This window comes from Girardinichthys multiradiatus, chromosome 13 (assembly GCF_021462225.1).
Source record: "Girardinichthys multiradiatus isolate DD_20200921_A chromosome 13, DD_fGirMul_XY1, whole genome shotgun sequence".
Taxonomy (NCBI): domain Eukaryota; kingdom Metazoa; phylum Chordata; class Actinopteri; order Cyprinodontiformes; family Goodeidae; genus Girardinichthys; species Girardinichthys multiradiatus.
In genome coordinates, this window is record NC_061806.1 from 20,362,031 (window position 1) to 20,382,868 (window position 20,838).

A 20,838-nucleotide genomic window follows, 5' to 3' on the forward strand; every position below is an offset into this window, starting at 1 on the left:
AAATAGTGCCATGGAAACCAAGGGGTATGTTTTGAGGATCTGAAGATGCTCCATTTTCATGTGGGAGAATCTGTTAAGAGAGCAATTATTTGCCATGCACTTTACAAACCTGGCCTCAACAGAAGAGTGGCAGGAGGAAAGTCACTGTTATAAAATAGCCATAAGAGATGCCATTTGCAGTTTACCACAAGCCTTGTAGGGTACGCTGAAAACGTAGAATAAGTTTCGCTGCTCAGATGAGACCAAAACTGAACTTTTTGACATATTTGCAAAAATACTGTGTTCGCTGGAAAGTAGCACTGCATATCACACTGAATATATCATTTCCACTGGGAAACATGATGGTGGCTGCATCATGCTGTGGGGATACTTTTCTCATGCAGGGAGAGGGAAGTGGGGTCAATACTCTTGAAAGAGACTGAAGGGGGTCACTTTTATGACAACTTTGCAGATACACATGTAGAGCAATATACACTGCCTACTGTTCAGTACAGCAGCACGCCCTCATGCACACACAACTTTACAATTCACTCCAATGTATTCATTGGTAGTAATGTCTTGGCTGTCCTCCAAGTCAATCGGGGTACTGCCTGGTATGCATATGCTACATGGTCACCTGGATATTGCAGCCCAGTCTCTACCAGCATCACAAAGGGGAATAGGGGAAGAGAAAGAGAAACTATTACAGCATATATCTGGAATTTTCCAGCTAATGATGTGCGGATGTGGTAGCACAGGGGAGAGAGAGCCACTTACTGTGCTGTCTTTGTTTCATTCGCTGAGGGCCCTGTGCTGCATTCCTGTAAGCTGTGCATACTTTGGCAACAGTTGCAGCGCTCCCCTTTTTTTCTGCTTTACTGTATACAGTCTGTGTGCTGCTCTTGCACTTTTACCTTTCATGCTCCCCCCCAGCAGCCCCTGGTCACAATTTGTCTCCCCCCTCACCTCTGTCTGATATCGTCAGTCTTTTCTTGGCCTGGGAAAGGGAAATTATTACATCTGATTGTCTTTTTTTGTGCAGAACAAGTAATAGAAAGTGAGCAAAAGGGAGAGAGGGGATGAAATAATGGTGTTTACAACATGGCTGACTGCTGGAGCTTCGGGTCTCTCTGGGGACACAACATCACAGCCTTTGTTCTGCTGTGCTCTGACTTCAGTTTTATGCTTATTATTAGGACATCCGCTTTCCCTCTATGTATTGCCTGCATTCATGCTTTATATCCCTCTGAGATTTAGAGAGCAAGACTTTAATTGGATTGCTTTCAGGAATGTTATCACGAACCAGCTGAGAGGGTAAAGGAAAATGTAGGTTTCATGAACCTAATTTTCCTTTTAAGTAGGAATTATAACTGATCATCATCAACTGATGAACTTCCATTGCATAAGAAGCACTTGCTTCTGAGTCTGTGCCTGTGTCCAGTGGTGTTCTTTCATCCTTGGTTTCCTCAGAAGGAATGTAAACATAGGACCCCTGCCAAACTCCACCAATCCTGTGGCCCTAAGCCCTAGTCATCCTAATCACAGCAGGTTACTTAGAACGTCCTCCTTAATAGATCTAAGCTTTATGGGTGATGACGTCCTAGGGGCCAAAGAGTGACGCCGTCATCATTTTCAACAGCTAAAAAGATTTCTCCATTATCTAAACAGTAGCAGTGATTTAATACCACTTAAATATTCTTTTTTTAAATCTTATTTGTTTAATGAACATAGCCCCCTTTTTTTGTTAACTTTGCAACAACTAAATGTGGCCAGTATTTAATAGGATAAGAGACACTTTAATCCAGGGGACACATTGTTGCCGACTAAGCAGTCATACCTTTATTATCTACCTCTCTGTTGTAGCATGACTTTGTAAAAAAATGATGGAAATAGATACATGCGATAGAGACTGACCCCTGACCTAGAGAGAGCAGTCCACCTTTCTTCTTGTTGACAGCCATGTCATCATTGAACAGCCATGATTAAAACATCCCACCTGATCTCTTTTGGGTTAAAGATCTCAACTCAAAACCAGTTATAAAGATATAACTGGTTTTGCATGCGGATGTAAATTTTGACAAATTAAAAAAAACATGGAGTGGAAGGAATGGTTGACATGTTGCTACATTCCCAGATTCAAGGGGTGTGGAGAATACACTGATTGCTGGGAAAAAACAATGTGAGACAGTATTAGAAAAAAGGAAGTACAGATGATGTAAAACTGTGTTAAACTTCAAACACGTCGCTAATAACTTTCATACACTTGCAGATATCATTTAGCAGTGAAACACATTCATCCAGGCAAAAGCAGGTGCTTTCCAAGTCACATGCAGTCGCACATAACACAAGCCAAACACCCCCACACTCATGTGTCCTATTGTCATACCAGCCCATTGTGCGTGCACAGGGCTCTGGTAGCACAATCCCGGATGTTGCAAGGCAGGCAGACTTGGAGGTCTGGCCCATGAGGTCTGGAGGTCCTCTGGGCCAGGAGAAGTTATTTCCTCCCTCATGGGGTGCGGGAATCAGAGAACAGCAGTGCAGGCTGTGGATGATCGTCCTGGTGGTGAGCGGGAGGATGCTCTCAGTAGAAAGGAATTCACAGAATGTTGTCCTTTAATCTGGAGTCAGCCCTCACACACTCTCTCTCAGTCTTCACTTTTTTTCTCATTTGGCTTCATCTGACCTCTCTACAATTTTCGGTTACCATGCTGAAAGGAACAAGGGTGTCTGACAGACAGAAAGGGAGACTCCCAATGCAAAGCTGCAGCCTCAAATGCAAAACAATTTAAAATCTTTTTTTTTTTTTTTTAAATCAGCCAATCTCTATATCTATGACTCATTCAGTGTATGTAGGAGCATGTATCCGCTTTCATGCAGCCCATACAGAGGAGGGAAAACAGGAGTGGGTAACGAAGGAATATGTGAAGCAGAGCATAGAACAAGAAGGGTGAGAAAGGGAGACTAAGGAAGTAGGAATGCAAGCGTGGTCAGAGGAAGAGGAGGGGATAGGACGCACACAAAAAGGGAACATTGCAATTGGGGAATGTCCTTTTCACTGTACCACAGATGTGTTGTTATAATCATCTCAGTGAAAACAGTTGTTAAGCTGTTTGTTTAGGCTATGACTCAGATCATGCACCTCTTATGAGAATAATAGTTTGAGGTATTTATTTGGACAAACTCAAGATTTTGGCATCTTATGGAGAGTATGAAACTGTGTGATCAAAATCCATTCATGGATATTATAAGCTCACCAGCTGCTCAGCTATTCATGCATTTGGTCTCACAGTCTGTGTTTAACTGACTCAAAGAGAGGTCTACTGAAACAGAGAAGTAGATATATTTTAAGGATTGAAGACTGCAGTATGGAAAAAAAAACAAAAAAAAACAAAGGTATCCTGGTGATTTGAATGGTCTATTTTAGCCAGATTTGTTTTCATTTGTGAAGTTTGAAAATGTCTCCAAAGTCTGTATTGATAAATAAATGCAATTTATACATTTTTATTATTTCAATGTGAAATGGCATAATATTCCACACCACATATCTTCTGATAATATGTGGGCCTCAATAAATAAAAATTCAAAAGTAGTCCCTAAAATGGTTAAAGCATGAATGGGAACACATTTTGTTTTAGAAACCACAGCTGTTGATCATCTCAGTTCCTCTAAAGCGGTTAAAAGAGGTGATGCAACATAGTGGTAAACTTGCTTCTGTCTAAACTTGTCTTAAATTTACTGCTTGCATATACAAACATAGATAAGCATGCACATATTTAAAAAACTGTTCAAGAGTTGCACTTCATTGTATCGTTGCATTTTAATATGGAAGCAAGGTTCCTTCCTACACCTGAAATAATTGTTCCATTTTAAAAGTTATGTTTCTAATATTCCAGCTGGAATATCTGCAGCATTGGGTATATCTTTCACAGCCTATTAAGGAAGTTCGACTATGATGCAATGATAAATTTGAGGTAGATAATGAACAGAATTTTGCTTCAAGAGAAGCATACGAGGTGTAATCAGACACTGAATTAAAACTTTTTGCATCTATTTTCCACAGCTTCCCGTGCATGTGTTATATACATGTATGTGCCTTAATCTGCACTTGTGGCCACGTTTTCGAATAACTGTGAGGCGGATATACTCTGAGCTCTAGGTCTGTGGTTCTTCCTAGAAGGCTTTGTGTGTGCTCATATCGGAGCTGTCTTTTGCCACTGCTGGGTGTGAAATCCATGCATTTTGCTCAAGTTGTATGCATTTGAGCTGCAGCTGCAAGAGTTTGCAGAAGGAAATTTCTTTTTAAATTACCAACCTGCTTTTGTTATCAAAGTAACATAGTGCCTTGTTCTGCCAGCGAAGTTTTTTTGTTATTACCTGTAATAAAAAACTGCTTCAACAGAATTCTGTAATAGAAATATAAATAAAAATTAACCAATTCAAGCCTAAAGGTAAAAATGAGGCCTAAATGAGACTGTATAGACTGAAGAACGGTGTGGCTTCCATTCATGCTTTATTTGAGGTTTCATTGTTCAAAGATTCGTCAATGACCCCTAGTGTCTGTCTCTTCATTTGAAGCTCGTGTTATTTCTGGTCACATGGCCTAGCCCCCCACACTGCATCTCAGCCAACTAGCCTCAACTTCCGCTCTGTTTCCAGTGAAGCAGGAAGTAGAGATGAAAGTATCACCATCTGCAAAATGCACCCTCCGGCTCTATTAATAGTGTCATTCAGTTTAAAAGAAAAATGTGACTTCATTTTTTTTTTTACTCTTATGGGTGTCTGTTGACCATTGGCTGTTCAACATTAGTTTTTTTTTTTTTATCAGGCATATCAGGTGTTGAACACTTTCTCTTGTTGTACAATGTACTTAAGAAACCAAGAAAAATTACCCTGGAGCTTTATGATTGTTAAACTACATGATATATACTCTAATATATATTTAGCCTCCCATGTTTAGAAACATGGTACAGTATTGAAAATGTACCACGAAAAGATGCCTGGGTTTTTGAATTTGTTTGCTTTTCCATCAAAGTAATAACCAGGGATGGAAATGAAAGTACTAATGAAGGCAATATTAAAGACAAATAGAAAAGTATAAAGCACTTTAGTTCATCAAAAATGGACTGCTATGAACATCATCTTCCAAGATGGACAGATGCCTACTGCTATGGAAGCTAACGTTGGAGTAGAGCCCTTACAAGCTGAGAAACAAGAGACTTTCCTTTGCTACACTTGCATCATAAATAGTGAGGCACAGTTTTGCCTTGACAGGCTTTCATTAGCATTAGCAGGTCACATACTGGAAAATCAGACCTTTTCTTTTCATCTTCAGTTAATGCATCAAAACTAAAAATTCTCACTTTATAGTTTGTAAATACAAGAAGTATTTATTTTAGGTAAAAATCAGATAAAAATTAAGCGCATATGCTATGATGCAAAAATAGAGGTAATCTTGATGGTTCTTCATTTTCAGTTGTATGCAAAACTGATCTCTATCAAGAAACCTGCTGGACAATTTTTCTTGATTCGAAAATAATATATGTTCAAATGTTTTTACACCCAATTGTTGAATTCAATCAATATTTTTTATTTTATTTTATTTTTTTATGTAGCCCTTGCTATAATACATAATAACTCAATTGAAATGGGCCCCAGTTGGAATCAGCAAGTCAGATCTAAAATTAAAACTGGTCATGTTAGACAGGTAACTAATTGATTAACGAAATATTTTTTTTAATCTTGGGTGCAACAAAATATATGTCTCTTTTATTAACATAACCAATGTTGGAGGTGTCTTCCCATTGTTTACAGATCCACCATGATTTGCCTTTTTTGGTTTCCATTGTCAAGCGTCACCTGTGAAGAAAGACTCCTCATGGCTAAAGTTAATTTGTCTGTTGGTGCACTTCAACCATCAGCCTCTTTCACAATACAGTTCTGAGCTGCCAAGTGAGGTATGTCAATGGCGTAAGGCCGGTGTATGGGCTAGCCAGTTAAACGTCTCAAGGGTGTGATATAGCAATGAGATACTTTATGTACCATCAGTTAGCCAAATAGCAAAAACATACCAGAAGTTCCGCTCCACGTCTGCAAGAGAAACAGCCGTCTCAATTTGTGATTTACCATCAGCCAGAGGCAGCTTAGAGTAGAGCTTATCTCCGTAGCTTTTTACCGAACCGTTTAAGAGGCAAAAATGTGTTGATGGTGAGAACTGACACGCGTGAAATTGTCCACTCCAATGCTACCGGAACTGTTAATAACTTAATTTCGCTGCTAGCTGGTTTCATAGACAGACTGTCATCGCCACATCACACTCCTTAACCACAAAGCTAGCTTACACTTTTAAAAGTAGGCCGTCATTGCACTGCCACTATCTTTATTGGCCGCTCAGAGCCCTAACAGCAGTAGGTTAACTTCCTGACTTCTTGCAGGCTAATGATTTGGTTGTACCAGGTAGATGTTTCGAGGGAATTTGCATGTAAAGGATGTCAATTTGAATTTATTACTTTGTGTGAGTTCCAAGACATTCCTTGCAGGTCTTAGTTTAAACGGTGGATGTCACAGCAGAAGCAAAGAAGCCGTTCAGCTTTTTTGGCAGCGCGGTGTGCTTTTCCCATTGCTCAGCTTGGCGCTGGACAGCCCAATTCTGCTGTTGAGAAGTACACACACAATAATGGGTTTTAAAGCAGTGCGTAGCACCCACCTCCTCCAATGTAAAAGTTAACCTTAGTCCTTTCAGAGATTTAAGAGAAGCAATCACTGATTTCATCAAATGGTAATGAAACACATGAACACATTGTGTTTTAAGGTGGAATATTTAAAACTGCATTACCATCTTTTTGTTCATGCTACATATTCAAAAGAATTTAAACATGAGTGCCAATGTAAAACAATGTGAAGTTTCATTACAGTTAAACAAAACCAGTCAAGTTAAAAGTATCTGGGTGACACTGCACTCTTTTTGCTTACAAGTGTTTGCCCGACATCCCGATAAGCACTCTTCAGTGCTTGAAGAAAGAAACTGCAGCCAAAAGCTGTTGGAAAGAAACACTACAGAGTTTAGGAAAGCACCTGGAACCAGTCCACTCTCTTACCAGGGGTCACTGAGTTTTGTCTGGAGGCTTTCCCTACTGTAGCTGTTAACAGAGGCAGGCTGCACACACAATCACTCTGAGAGGTCCCAGGAGTTTCAGGGACAAATTTGGAAACCATGCTTAGTACGAAGTGGCACAAAATGGCTGCCGTTAAACCTCAGGTGGGTGCAGGATGTATGGTGAAAGACAGGAAGAGTGTTTTTTATTTGTTGTTAACCATGTTTTCTGCTACGTTTATTCCAGCAAGAATACAGACACACTTGTCTGCATGTGATAATGGCCTGTTTGTAAATCAGTGCAAAGTATTGTGTGTAGCTAGTCGACTGTTGTGAAAAAAATTGAGACTTGTAAATCAGAGCCGAAGGCATGTCCCGCCAGATATGATTTCATGTGTTGCGTAAGGCCAAGATGGAGGCTGAGAAGCTTTTAAGTGCGCTACGTGTGTGTATGTGTGTGAGCCCACATCGACAGTGGCATTTACCTAATGCTGCTGGCAGTCGATCAGTGTTCAACTCTTTGTGCTCTTACAATGAAGGCTCAGTAGTTTTTCTGCTGTTTGCGGTGCAGGTGGTGACGCTGTGGTACAGAGCTCCTGAAGTGCTGCTCCAGTCCAGTTATGCTACACCAGTGGATCTGTGGAGCGTTGGCTGCATCTTTGCTGAAATGTTCAGGAGAAGGTGAGGTTTGCACAGAACCAAACACAGTCAACAAGTCTCACATTTAAAATTGTCTTTGGAATCTAGCCCTTGTATTGATATCTTTTTTAAGGCTAAAGAGAGGTTCAGTAGCAAATAAAATTACAGGAAGGAAAAATTCAACCGGGAGAGTGAAGGCAATGAACATTTCCTGGACCAAGGATTTCAGTATCAACACCAAACCACAGTGTATTGATAGCTGCTCTATAAGATCAGCTTATGCTTTTATCAACTTTTGAAGACTGCATGAATCCAACAATTCTTATTCCCAATTAATCACATGCTCCACAGAAACGTGGTCAGTAGCGTGTAGTGGTTTTTGATGCACAACCTTCCCCTGATGAGTAATTTCTAGATGTGTAGGGTCTTCCAAACTGACAAAAATATCATTGAACCCCTCCCCATGCAAAACATTTAAAGTTAAATGTCTAAACTGAACCTTCTCTTAACCTCAACTCTTAACCAAGTTGTACTGGTGCGCATCAAAGAAAAATAAGAAAGTAGAAAAAAATAAAAAGGAAACGATCCTATGGGTTTTTTGAACAGGAGTCCTATGTCTCCATGCCTGGGAGCGGAGTTGCTGTCCTCCCATGTCTCCTCCAGCCTTCCTGTGATTTTCCTATGTGATATGTTAGCACTGTAGACTGATTGTTGAACAATTAATATACAGTTATCTTTTATTGCAGTGGCATAGTCTCACACCACAAAAAAAATAGAAAAAGCTGCTTTCAACATTAAGTCAAAATTCTCTATTCAGAGGAGGAAAAAATCATATGTTGTTGTTCAATAAAGTTGTTGGTATCCTTGATCCCCTTTTAAAATGAATGTAACTAAATCATTGTTTTACATTTATTTACGCTTCGATTTCAAAGTTGATCAGAGTTTCTAGAACCGTTCAATTAATAATCCATTACTTCCTGTTTCCCAGGGATAAAAATGCATAATGACACAAAGGCCCATTTCTTTCAGCCACTGGTCACAAGACTCGACAAGGACCCATATTCATCTTGTCCCCACACACAGTGAGCAAAATTGTAACGGGGCTGAAAAGAAAATCAATGCTCAATGTTAGAGATTTGCACAACAATCATTAAGTGCACTCCATGGTCATCTCAGTCCCCAGACTTAAATCCTGCTCATAAATGTGGTGGTAGTGTATATAGCTGTAGACCATTTGCTTGTGCAAGGACCCATTGTACAAAGGCTTGCTGGCCAACCATGAGGATGTGATGACCTATGGAGAAAGAATGCTGTTCATAAATTGTGTTCTGCTTCGGTTGCATTATTTGTCTAAAAGGAGTTTCAGTCATTTTAACCAATACTTGTTAGTGTATGTGTCCCCCCCAAAAAGGTTCATGGAGCTTTCTGAATGTAGTCTCTAACAACACTGACTTGCAAAAAGTATTAACCCTCTTGCCATTTTTCATGTTTTTCATGGAATTAGAATGGATTGAAAGTTTGTACCATTTCATTTACAGAACATCCCTACAACTTTGAAGATGTATTTTTTTTTTATTGTGAAGCAATAAAGTACTTTGTAGAGACACCTTTTGTGGCTGATACAGCTGCAAGTGGCTTTGAATAAGTCTCTGTGAGCTTGGCACATCTTGACACTTTACTTTTGCCCATTGCTCAAGGGAAAACTGCTCCTGCTTACACCAGTTTCCCAGCATAGCATGATGCTGCCAATACCATGTTTCACAGTGGGGATGGTGTTCTTGGGGTGATGGGATGTGTTGGGTTTGTGCCAGACATAGTATTTGCCTCTGTGGCTGAAAAGTACAATTTTATTCTCATCTGACCAGAGCACCGTCCTCCATACATTTGGGGAGTCGCCCACATGCCTTATAGCAAACTCAAAACCTTCTTAGTTTTAATACTAAATAATAGCCATTCTTCCATAAAGCCCAGCTTTATGGAGTGTACAGCTTATTGTGGTCACATGGACAGATACTCCAGTCTCTGCTGTTGAACTCCTTCAGGGTTACCTTTGCCTCTTTGATTATAGCACTCCTTGCCTGGTCTGTCAATCTTTATGGGTGACCCCCACTTGGTAGGTTTGTGCAGATCCATCACATAAAATACGATTAAAAACATTGAAATTATAGGTTGAAATGTAAGAAAATAGGTAAAAAGCCAAGGAGTTGAATATTTTTGCAAGGCACTGTATAAGCAATCTCTTGGACGACAACAGAAGGCGTTTTAAATGGCCAGCGAATCTTGGACTTTATGAACCTTCACTAAAGCTGATCTTGGTATCTAAGTTTGTTAGGTTATCTATACAGCTACTAATTGGCTAGTGTTTATGCATTAAATCACTGAATGCCTTTTCCCTGCATGATTTCTCCGTTTTTTGGAAAGTACCTCATCTGAACCCAGAGGACCCAGAGTTTCACTCAGAGCACTGACACGTGATTACTTGATGTTTGCTTTCATGTGTTAGTGGTTGTCTGTTTCCTTTCGTTTCAAATCAATTTGAACCTTTTTTTCTCATAATAATCTCACACACAAGCTAAATTTCCAACGCTATGCTTCACTTTGAATACAATTTGACCTGTTATTAGAGGGTCCAAGCCATTTAACCCAATTGTTGGATTTATATTTTTGGGGGAATAAACTGAGCAAGCGAAGAATGTTGAAGAATGAAATCTCTGCAGGCTTTGTTTACATTAGATTTTTTGTTTTTTTTTAATGGTCCAAAGAAAGTTTTTACACAGATACCATATTGAGTCATTTGGGAAATTAGTAAACCAGTCATCATCACCTTAAATGACACCTGACAGATGTTTTTGAGCAATACACAATCACATTTCAGTTGGCTTATCAAACCATTACAGTAACACAAGCTGCCTTTTGTGGTTGAAACATGCAAGTCAAGATTCTGGTTCTTTGTGTAGGTATTTCAGTTTGTGGTTTAACGAACTTCACACACTGGAGGGCCACACTAATAACGGATCTTTTTTTTATGCAGGAAAAAACAAACAAACTTGTTTTTGCAAGGTAAAACCGCTTACATTTATAGATTTATGGAATAAAAACTATTTTGTACTATCCTTTTGTAAAGAAAAGTGTGCAATCCAAAGTAAAAGGAGTTAGTCTGAATGTGTGTGCAATAGCAGATAAGAAGTGTCGTTCTGGGGCAGGGCTTATTGTCAGGAGGAGCAGCCCTGCTTCCTTCCCCAACCGTCCTCTCACCCCATCATGCAAGCATGTGAGAGTTCATAAGCTCAAAAGGTCACACGGGGTTAAAACATTTTGATTATCATTTTGTTTTCAAATGGTACTGTTTTACTGCTGCAATTCGAACTTTTAAATTTTAGAGAGTGGATGTGTAAAACTATTGGTTGACCAAACTACACCCGTCCCCCTATCTGCAGTTAGTTTTCGATTGCCTTTTTGAAACAGCTTTTAGCCCAAGAAAGTGAATGAACAAAATTCTTATTAGAGAATCTACCACTTTAGCAAATGTTGGATCTAAAATAGGCCCAAGAAAGCTTTGTCATGTCTAACTGGTTTTCAGAATGTCATTATGACGAGTATAAATACATTTATTTGCTCAAATAATAGAAACTCCCTTTAGATTTGCTGGCATGTTCAAATATGCTGCCATGTGGATAAAACTGTCTGCATCGTGCCACTGTTTTGCATTTGAGAAATTTGAGAATTACAATTGATGTTTGGATATTTGGTTTTCTGCCCATAAAATTCATTTTTAGACAACTCCCCTATTTCTTTATAGTTTTGGCAACCTTACTCCCTGAATTTGCAACATGAAAGATGGTAAAATAGACATTTCTATCAGATTTTGTTAAAATGGCATTACAACAGTGGATTATTGGCACCATAAACTTAAAAAAAAAAACTACAAGATTTCTTGCACAAATTGTGTTTGCAGATCTTGTTTGATATTTAAATGCTCCTACATTTTTGAGCATACTGTGAGATACGCGGACTCCACGCGCATTGTCCCGGGACATTTGAGGTTTCATAGTTGAACTTTCCAATTTAATACATTTCTGGGGTAAAGTTCCTACATTTTTCGCAGATTCTGCCATTACGTCGTCAGACGAGAATGATGAGCTTATTTGCCTTGTCGCTTTGGAAAAACAAAAAGAAAAGGTGATATATATGGCCATTTAACCAGACAAGGGAGGCAGAAGGGAATACACTGTCAGTGCGGCGTAGAGAGAGGCAATGACATTGTGCGTCCTCACGACTGGTTTCTCAGAGCAGTGTGCTGCATATAAAACAGTTCGATGTGGAGACTTTTTCCCACCGAGCAGTTTATTGTGTGGCACAGCTGAGTGTATACATTCATAAAAACTTTGCTTTGTGTGGACATGTCCAGCAGATGTCTGCATTGAGTCCGTCTCGGGTACGCACGGGCGTCCGCAAAGTCAAGTACACCCGACTATTTGGTAGCCTTTATTTTTAGAGCATGCTTGCCAAATATAAGAATTTAAAAATGCTGGATAAGGTCTTGCCTCCATCTGACAGCCTTCAAAACCATCACGATGCAGAGCATAAAAAAAAAAAATCCAACTGTGTATTGTGCAGAACTGCACAGGTCAAAATTATGTCACACACTTTCTTGGGTGCTCACAGCAGTTTCTCTACCTGATCCAAGGCAGATTCACCTCCCCTTTAAAGTAATGCCCCACAGTGGCCTGTCTCCAAATGCTTGCTTCAAAGATCTTCTGCTAAAAGGTCCCGCAGTCCAAAAAAAAACCCATGGAGAGCACCTCCTTTAAATGTGGTTCTAGATATTTGCATACAGTGAATCCATCATGCCTCCGAAGATGAAATCGACTAGTCAGCCATGCAGTTACTGCATAAAAAAAGTGTCTTGTCAATCCACAAGCCATGTTTAAATCTCAGATGTTGTACCTAAGCGGTCAATTAATGTATTATCATACACCAATTATGGTGCTCTATGCCGGTTTTGTAAATGAGGGAGAATGTTTTCAGTGTCGTATTTGCAGATCTTTCATAAAATGTGGACTTGAATGAAGTAAGTTGTATTTTGAATAAACATTCTCTATACTTTTGAAATGGTGCAGATAAATGTTATTAATAGGTGTGCTGTTAATGAAGAGTTTACAGACAGAAAGGGCCCCACATTTCTATTCACATATGTGCATAGAAAGGCCTCTAGGAACCTCATTTAATGTTTGTTTAAAATGTTCTTTTTGATATGGAGCTCTTTTTTAAAAAAACAAAAAGGCATTGCCTGAATCTGTGGGAAACTCCTTCTCGACAGTAGGTAGCAGACTCTGTTAGTCATCAAGGAGAGGGTTTCTTTTTGTCTCATGACAGAAAAAGCTGTTAAAGGCTTTGCTATGTGTTTATAAATGCAGGTGTCTTCATATTTTGGCACCTGACCAGATTTTCTTTAGTTGGAAGTTGAGCCAGAGCCCTTTGATGTCCATAAACACAAATTTCTCTTCCTTTTGGTGGTAAAGATAGCTTTTTAAAAGGACACCTGTCAGAGATTATAGGGCACCTGGAAGAAGAAAGCAAAAGGATGATTTAGGGGAAAGTGCAGAAAAGGAGAAGATTAGGAAGGAATATGTGTCATTTTTCACCTAAACTTTGTTTAAGGTTATAATTGTTGATGTATCAGGAACTATTCATCCATGTTTTTGATTGGTACCCTGCTCTGTTGAAATTTTGCATGAGTTGCAGTCTTACATCAGAGCTTCAGTAAGCAACAAGCACATTCCTGTTCCCTATTATCTCATACATGTCAGAAAAGTCGACATTTAACACATAAACTTTTCCTATGACTCAATAAATCTTTTTTTCAAGCTGGCCTCTGTAAAAAAAAAAAAAAAAAGTTAATAACTTTCACTGTAATAAGAATACAGTGCTGAGGAATTTAAGCAAATATTATACAAGTCTGCATCTGCATGGCAAGGTTTGTTTCTGACTCATAATTCAAAAGAATAAGGGAGAGCACGTCTGCTTGTTGACATTCCTCAAATAGAAAAGCCTGAACGTGGTGTGTTAATGGTCTGGGAGAGGCCCTACATCTTAGTTGACTTTCTCAGTTTGGGACTCAATTGATAAATCCACAGAGCATAGTCATATGCACATATGTGCACAGATTGACATGTATGAAATAGCCAAAGTTTGCTCAGGACTTGCTTGTCCATGCGGTCAAAGAAGACGGTGCGTTTTTTTTGGGGGGGGGGATTTTTTTTCCCTGAAACACACACTGCATTTCTGTTTAATTCCCACTCAGACAGATTGAAGCTCTCACGTGCAAACTTGTGCACACATTCCAGAGGTTGTCTCAGTGGAATGTGGGACAGTGCCGAACTGGCACTAAAGGAAGCGTGACTCCGCTGCCTGTCCTAACCTCGTGTCAGCCTTTCGACTACCACCACTCATGCATCTGTGTGCAAATGTGATATGCACTTGCAGAATTTTGTGAGGGAGCCACTCCGACTGTTTGAGTGTGCATTTTGAACAGCCTATGTATGTTTATTTTATTGAAAATGTGCAGATTTACAGTTGCTCCAAGCTGTTGACTGTGCACATGCCAGTGGTCAACCTGAGGTGAATAATTCCCAGTTATCCCCGACCACAAACCAACCGACCACTTCAAGTTTAAAAATGGACCTCTTGGAATTATCAGCTCTACTTGTTTTGGCATGATAACTTGCTGTAGGTGTTTTTATTTCGGTTGCAACTGTCAGAAACTGGTTTGGTCTGATGTTAAAATGCTTATCAAAAGCCTTATGCGACAGACCTACATGTGTGGCGCTTTGTCTTGCAGTATTGCAGCAGTAAAGAAACATTTGTTGGTAAAAACATATCTACTCAAAGAATTAGTGGCAAATTTAAACTTCTAAACTAGAGCTTATGAGAGAGAGGCTGCTTTCATTGTACAGTGTTGGAAGAAAAATATCCCGGAATCTGATTGTGTAGGAAAGTGTGGGTGTTCAGCTATGCAAAGCTTCCTGCAAATGGGAAAACACAAGGAAGTACAAGGTGGCTGGCAGGTTACTGTTGACTTCATTACAGCCACATGTTATAGCTTTAATGGGATTTTATGTAATAGACCAACACAAAATAGCTCATGGTTGTAAGGCAGACAAAAAACTGATTGTTTCTTTCTTTACAAATAACTTGAAACCGTGGCATGCATTTATATTTTGCTTTCTTCGCTATGATGCCCGTACATAAAATTCGGTGCAGTTCATTGCCTTCAGACATCACATGATTAGTAAATGGATTACAAAGGCATGTAATTTCATCTGAGTATTTAAACAGTATATTTATAAAGACCTCAGAGGGTTGTTGGAGAACAATAGTAATCAAATAGAATTAGTCCAACAAGGAACACACAAGATGAGCCGGTGTTAGTGCTGGGAAGAAGTCTAAAGTCAAGTTATGTTGCAAAACAATACCTCAGAGATTCAACAGCTCACTGCATTCTGTTCAACAAGCTATTTGAAAATGTAAAGAGTATGGAAACCTGCCAAGACATGTTTTTATCCACCTAAACTGTCAGGCCAGTCAAGAAGAGCATTTACCAGAGAAACTGCCAAGAGCCACATGGTAACTCAAGAGGAGCGCACAGATTCACAGCTCAGCTGTGATATTCTCTGGATAGGGCAACTATTTGACTATTTGTTGCGCACAAAATTAGGTTTTATCGAAGAGTGGCAAAAAGAAAGTCGCTGTTGAAAGAAGGCTATAAGAAGTACTGTATGTATTAAGCCACAAGGCATTTAGGGGACACAGCAAACAAGATGAAGTTCTTCTGGTGCCTTGGGACAAAAATCACGCACCTCCCATGGTAAAACATGGCTGTGGCAGCATCATGCTATAGGTATGTTTATTTTTCATCTGCAAGGAGAGAGAAGTTGGTCAAAGTTGATGCCAAAGATGGATGGAGCTAAATACAGGGCAATTCTGGAATTGGAAGAAAACCTGTTGGATGCTGCAGAAGACTTGAGAATGGGGAACCCCACACTTTTCAGATTTTCATTAGTAAAAGATTTTCATTCCACTTCACAAACCTATACACTACTTTGTGTTTTCTTCATCATAAAGAATTTCAGACATTTGTAGCTGTAACATGCAAAATGTTGATTTGTGTGAATGTTTTGCTAGGTACTGCATATTACTCTGGGGTTTTGTGCGGACTTATTATTGGCATTAAGACCTTTTATACTTGGCCTTTTCTACTGTTGTTTAGAAAAATCTGATTTTGCTAACGTCCTGAGATCTGAGGTAAAAAGATTCATTGAAAAGTTCTTCTTAGTCCTAGAGGAACTTGAGGAACCTCTTTCAGTATTACAATAATCAAACTTTTCTTTCACAGGCGTTTGAGTCCCAGTTGCCTACTAACATTGACGAAGCAGGGAGCCAAAGCTGACGCATGTAGGACTTAAACAGGCTTTTTCTATCCTGTGAGGCGACTAGTAGGCTTGTGCGGATGATGACTACTGGAATTTGTGTGAGTGCCAGGCCTCAGCCATGACCGCCCACGGGTATCCGAAGACTGCCCAAAGCCACAGGAACCACCAGCAGTCCTGCTACTGATCCCCTCCCTCTTTTCATCCTGGTTCCCTCCTTGCAGTCTTTAGTGGTCTTACCAATACTGCTCCACAATCCTGACAACATGTGGACTTCAAACATTCACATCAGGCTCTCACATTCCTATTGCCTTGAGTAAAAGCCTGTATATTCATCAACAGCAGGAAGATGAGCATTAAAACTTGTATCTGCAGAGAGAGTTGGTAAGGTCATGGAGATTGCAGCAAAACTGATCTGTTTTTCACTTCTTTCCTAGACCCATTTTTCGAGGAAACTCTGATGTTGATCAGCTAGGAAAGATCTTTGAGTAAGTATGAGTATAATTTCATTCAAAACTAACCAAAAAAAAACTTCTTAAATCAATGGATTGTGCATTAAAGGCAGCTACTGTAAACACAAAATGAATCACGCCATCTTCCTTACCTTGGATACGTTTCTGAAAAAGTAAAGGATGCTTATTATCTTTATCATTTAACAGTGTGGTTGGGGTACCTTCACCAGAAGACTGGCCTCAAGAGGTAGCCTTACCACAGAGTGCCTTCACACCCCGACCCCCTAAACCAATAGAAGACTTGGTGCCAGACATGGATGAGGAAGGACGAACCCTGTTGATGGTAAGTAGAATGAGCTTCCCTTCAAATGAATTTTTCTGACTGCTAGTTAATCTGTCTCATCCCATTTCCCTTTTTTCTCTTTCAACCTCTGTAGCAATTTCTCACCTTCAACCCCTCCAGGAGAATATCTGCCTTCGCTGCATTGAGTCACCCCTACTTTCAAAGCGTGGACAGTCACAGCAGAAGTCTGTATGCTACCTATTCAATCCCCAGCAACAAGCCCACTATTGAGGAGAGGACTGCCTGATAGTCCTCCTTCACCTTCAGCTATCCCAAACAGTATCTCTAAAAAGTATTTTCTGTACCCACATTGTTTTGCTGGGCACATTATAACTTAAAACGTATTAATTAAGCCATTTGACACTGATCAGCAGAAGTCCATTGAGTCAATAACTTTTGGCCTTTTAGGCTAACAGACTGAATATACCGTGTGTGCAGCACTATCATACTGATCATCATACACTTTATTTGGACTCCAGAGTTTTAAAATTGAGTTTATCTTGTTAGTTTTGCACTGCTTAGGTTCTATGGTTCCTTCAGACGTTATACTTAATTGATTAGATTCCTGATCCTCACAAATCCTAAACATCCTGTTACAAATAAGGTCATTTCAACATGCTGCTACCAGCACCTGGGAATGCATAAGATGGTGTACCAAAAAGGTAACTTTGGTGCTTATCTTCATCATATTTCCTAATCGCCAATAAAAAAAAATCAGCAAAGGTTCCTTAGTTTGCAAAAGCTCCCATGTATATGCAAGTTAATTTAATTAACCAACAGTGATGACTTCTATCAGAAGATTCATAGTCAAGCCTTATTCAGGGGCATTTCATGCAGTGTCTCTGATGTGTACACATCCCTGGCAAAATTTCAGGTTTTTGTGACATAATAAATGAAACCATGATAAATATTTTAAGAACATGGCATTTGCCCTCCACAATTCAATCAGAAAACAAAACAGTTCTATTAAAACGTTCCATTAACTCGGTTACATAAGTGTGCACACCCTTAAACTAACCTAACTTTGTTGATGCACCCTTTGAATAAATTTAAGCTCACAGTGCTCTTTGGTAGGAGTGTATCAGTGTCCCACTTCTTAACTTGTTCTCCAAATCCTTCAACATTGAGAGGACATTTCTTGGTCTCAGCCTTCTCAGGCGATTCCACAGATTCATTTTGTTTTAGACTCGTGGAACATCTTTCCAAAACTTTAAATTTCCTCTAACAAAATCATTCTTTTGTTGATTTGAATGTATCCTTGGATGCGGAAAAATAAAACCCCTCTTCATCATCCGCTTCTAGCAGACACCGGGCACCCAAGTTTTGCGAGAAAAATGCAGTTTTAGTCTTTTCTGTCCTGTGATGTTTACATACTACTGTGGATTTTGTTTGTAATTTCAAAAAAACTGAACTCTAAAAACTGAATCAAATTGTGATTCCAGAAACCTTAAGAATGGGCACAATAATGCAACAAGATTATGCAGCTTTGTATATTTTCTTTTTTCCACTTCTAAAGGTCTTTTACTTAAATTGTGCAAGAAAATCTTCACAATTTAGATTACAAAACATTTATCAGGGGTTTTGAGAGCCACTGTGTGTTTTCTGACTTCTGATTGTCAGTGTCAAACAGCTTAATTAATATTTGTTTTATGTACTATATAAACGTAAACATAATGAAAAGGAAGGGAAGTACTTTTTATCATCAATATACAACACTCCTTGAAAGTACTCAAGAGAAACGAGATGGCGAAGATGGTGTGAAGGCACATCATGGCTGTGAACCATGCACAAAAGCTGCCCTCCCAAGAACCAGTGGATCATAATTGCTGCTTTTAATTTGTGAATTGTTATCTAATAATGCATATATAGGCCTGCATCTTAGATCATCAGGTAGTTAAGAGGCCGGACAAATTACAGAGGCTGAAGCTTCTTATTGACCAGTGTTTAGACTTTTTAGACTGCCCTCCTGTCTTTAGGACCAGACGGGGTCTGAAGCGGACACCGTGGATTTTACTTGCCTTCGTGCTCACTGTGGAAGTGTGCTGTACGGAGATGGACAACGGGAGTGCACTTGCAAATACTCAACACAAGCATGCTCATGTACCTATAAAGTCACAAGGAATCACAAGCCAGCCGCTCACTGCCATGTTCCTTATCATTCTAATGTTAACTATAATATTGCTCCCACCTTGTGGACATCTACAGTAACTGCAGACAAACCAGTAGCGGGATTCTAATGGTTGTTGCACTTTTCAAGAACTCAATGGGCTGATCATAACGGTGCTGAGACAATGAAAACTCATCCTGCCACTTACTTTAAGACTTTTATTAAATAACTATTTTTCTGCCATTGTGGGATTTTATCATCATGAAATTTCCTTATTTACAATCTTAATGATAGTGTAATGCACAGGCTTGCTTTCTGTGGATAAAGTCCCACCAGCACTATTCATCATGAAAACATTTGGCAAAGTGTTATCAAAAATATTCTGTATTTAATTTTAATTTTATTGACAAGTCTTATAATGCTTTTTACTGGATTTGGGGGTGGGGGTGGGGGTGGGGTGGGGTGCTTTTCTTAATACGCTGGGCATATGATATTCTTACACCAAGTGCACCAACTCTTCACATGATCAGAGTTTGTGTATCTAAGGAATGTGTAAAGGCTAGGTATTGGTACTGTACAGTGTGTTCAGCTTGGTGCAACGACAAACTGTTGAAGAAGCACATAGACATATTATAAAAGTGGCTAGAAGTAGAGTAGGTGAAGGTCAGTGGCAAGTTGTATGATGAGAGCATTTTGCTTCTTGAAAATGTCCGGTGGAATTAATGGATCTCCTTTGCTGAGGACTGATTGTGGCTATGACTTTTACAGTAGATGCTAAAAAAAGATACACACAATTTTATTTACAGTTTTTGCTTTTACGTTAATGTGACGTTTCATTGCAGTTCCGTTTTCTTTTGTTGTTTCTGTTTTATTTTTATTTTTTTTGTAAATAAGCAAGGAAAAGGCAACTTATGCAGAGCTGTATTTTTGTATTTTGTTGTTCTTGCAGGACCGTAACAATTTAACACTGGTTGGTTTATGTTTGCCTAACAGGTAGTGCTACTAGCACACACACAAACACACACTCATTTTTCAACTCTCTCAGGTTTTTTTCTGGATGTCCAAACCTCTTGGACACAGTTTGCACATCTCTTGGCTTACTGAGTGACCACATAATGACTTTTTCTAGTTTCCCATCAAGCTGTCTCATAATAGTGTCTTTGTTTATAGTGTACCGTTAACACTATTTATCAATTATGTTACTGTAGTCATTTCTGTTTGAAATAGACTGTTCTTATCAGCAACATTTATTTGCTGAAACGCAAGCAAAATAGATCTTCCTAACTAAACACTGTGTGCATTTTCTATTTGCAAGATTTCTGGCGTAAGTGCTCCATAATAAAGCTGCATAATTATAAAGCTATGATTACCTTAGAATTTGTTTTATCATTGAACTAATGACCATTTTAATGACTTGTAGTGCATTTCACTCTCATTTCAGCTGTTGTTTTTTTAAGCAGTTTTACAGTTTGAAATTAAACTAGGCCTAAATTAATCCATCATATTGGTCAGATTAACAATGTATGGATGCATTGGTGTCATAATATTGTGTTGCACCAGCTGAATAAAATGTGGGGTTTTACAAATGTTGTTTGGATTTGTCCATTAATGTGGTCGAATTAAGTCACCACAACACACTTTTCATTATTTCTGTTTAGGTGTACACTTTTTATTAGAGGTGATTATCAACGGTTTTGAAATCTTTTGTGTGTGACATTTTAAGGGCTCTTGGGGGCCGCCTGCTAGCCTGGGGGTCCTAGGCAGCAGCTTAGATTGCTTTGCCTCAGTCCGGCACT

General features: G+C 39.2%; 1 protein-coding gene across 2 annotated transcripts in view; it reads left to right on the forward strand.

Moving 5' to 3' along the window:
* Window positions 1-20,628, forward strand: part of cdk6 (cyclin-dependent kinase 6) — a 52,554-nt gene extending 31,926 nt beyond the window's left edge. For both annotated transcript variants that reach the window (XM_047383555.1, XM_047383554.1), the window contains exons 5-8: window positions 7,644-7,753; window positions 16,578-16,628; window positions 16,800-16,935; window positions 17,030-20,628. In XM_047383555.1, coding sequence (XP_047239511.1) covers window positions 7,644-7,753; window positions 16,578-16,628; window positions 16,800-16,935; window positions 17,030-17,182 — 450 coding nt within the window. In that variant the 3' untranslated portion in view covers window positions 17,183-20,628. The remainder of the gene's footprint in view (window positions 1-7,643; window positions 7,754-16,577; window positions 16,629-16,799; window positions 16,936-17,029) is intronic.
* Window positions 20,629-20,838: the final 210 nt, after the last annotated feature.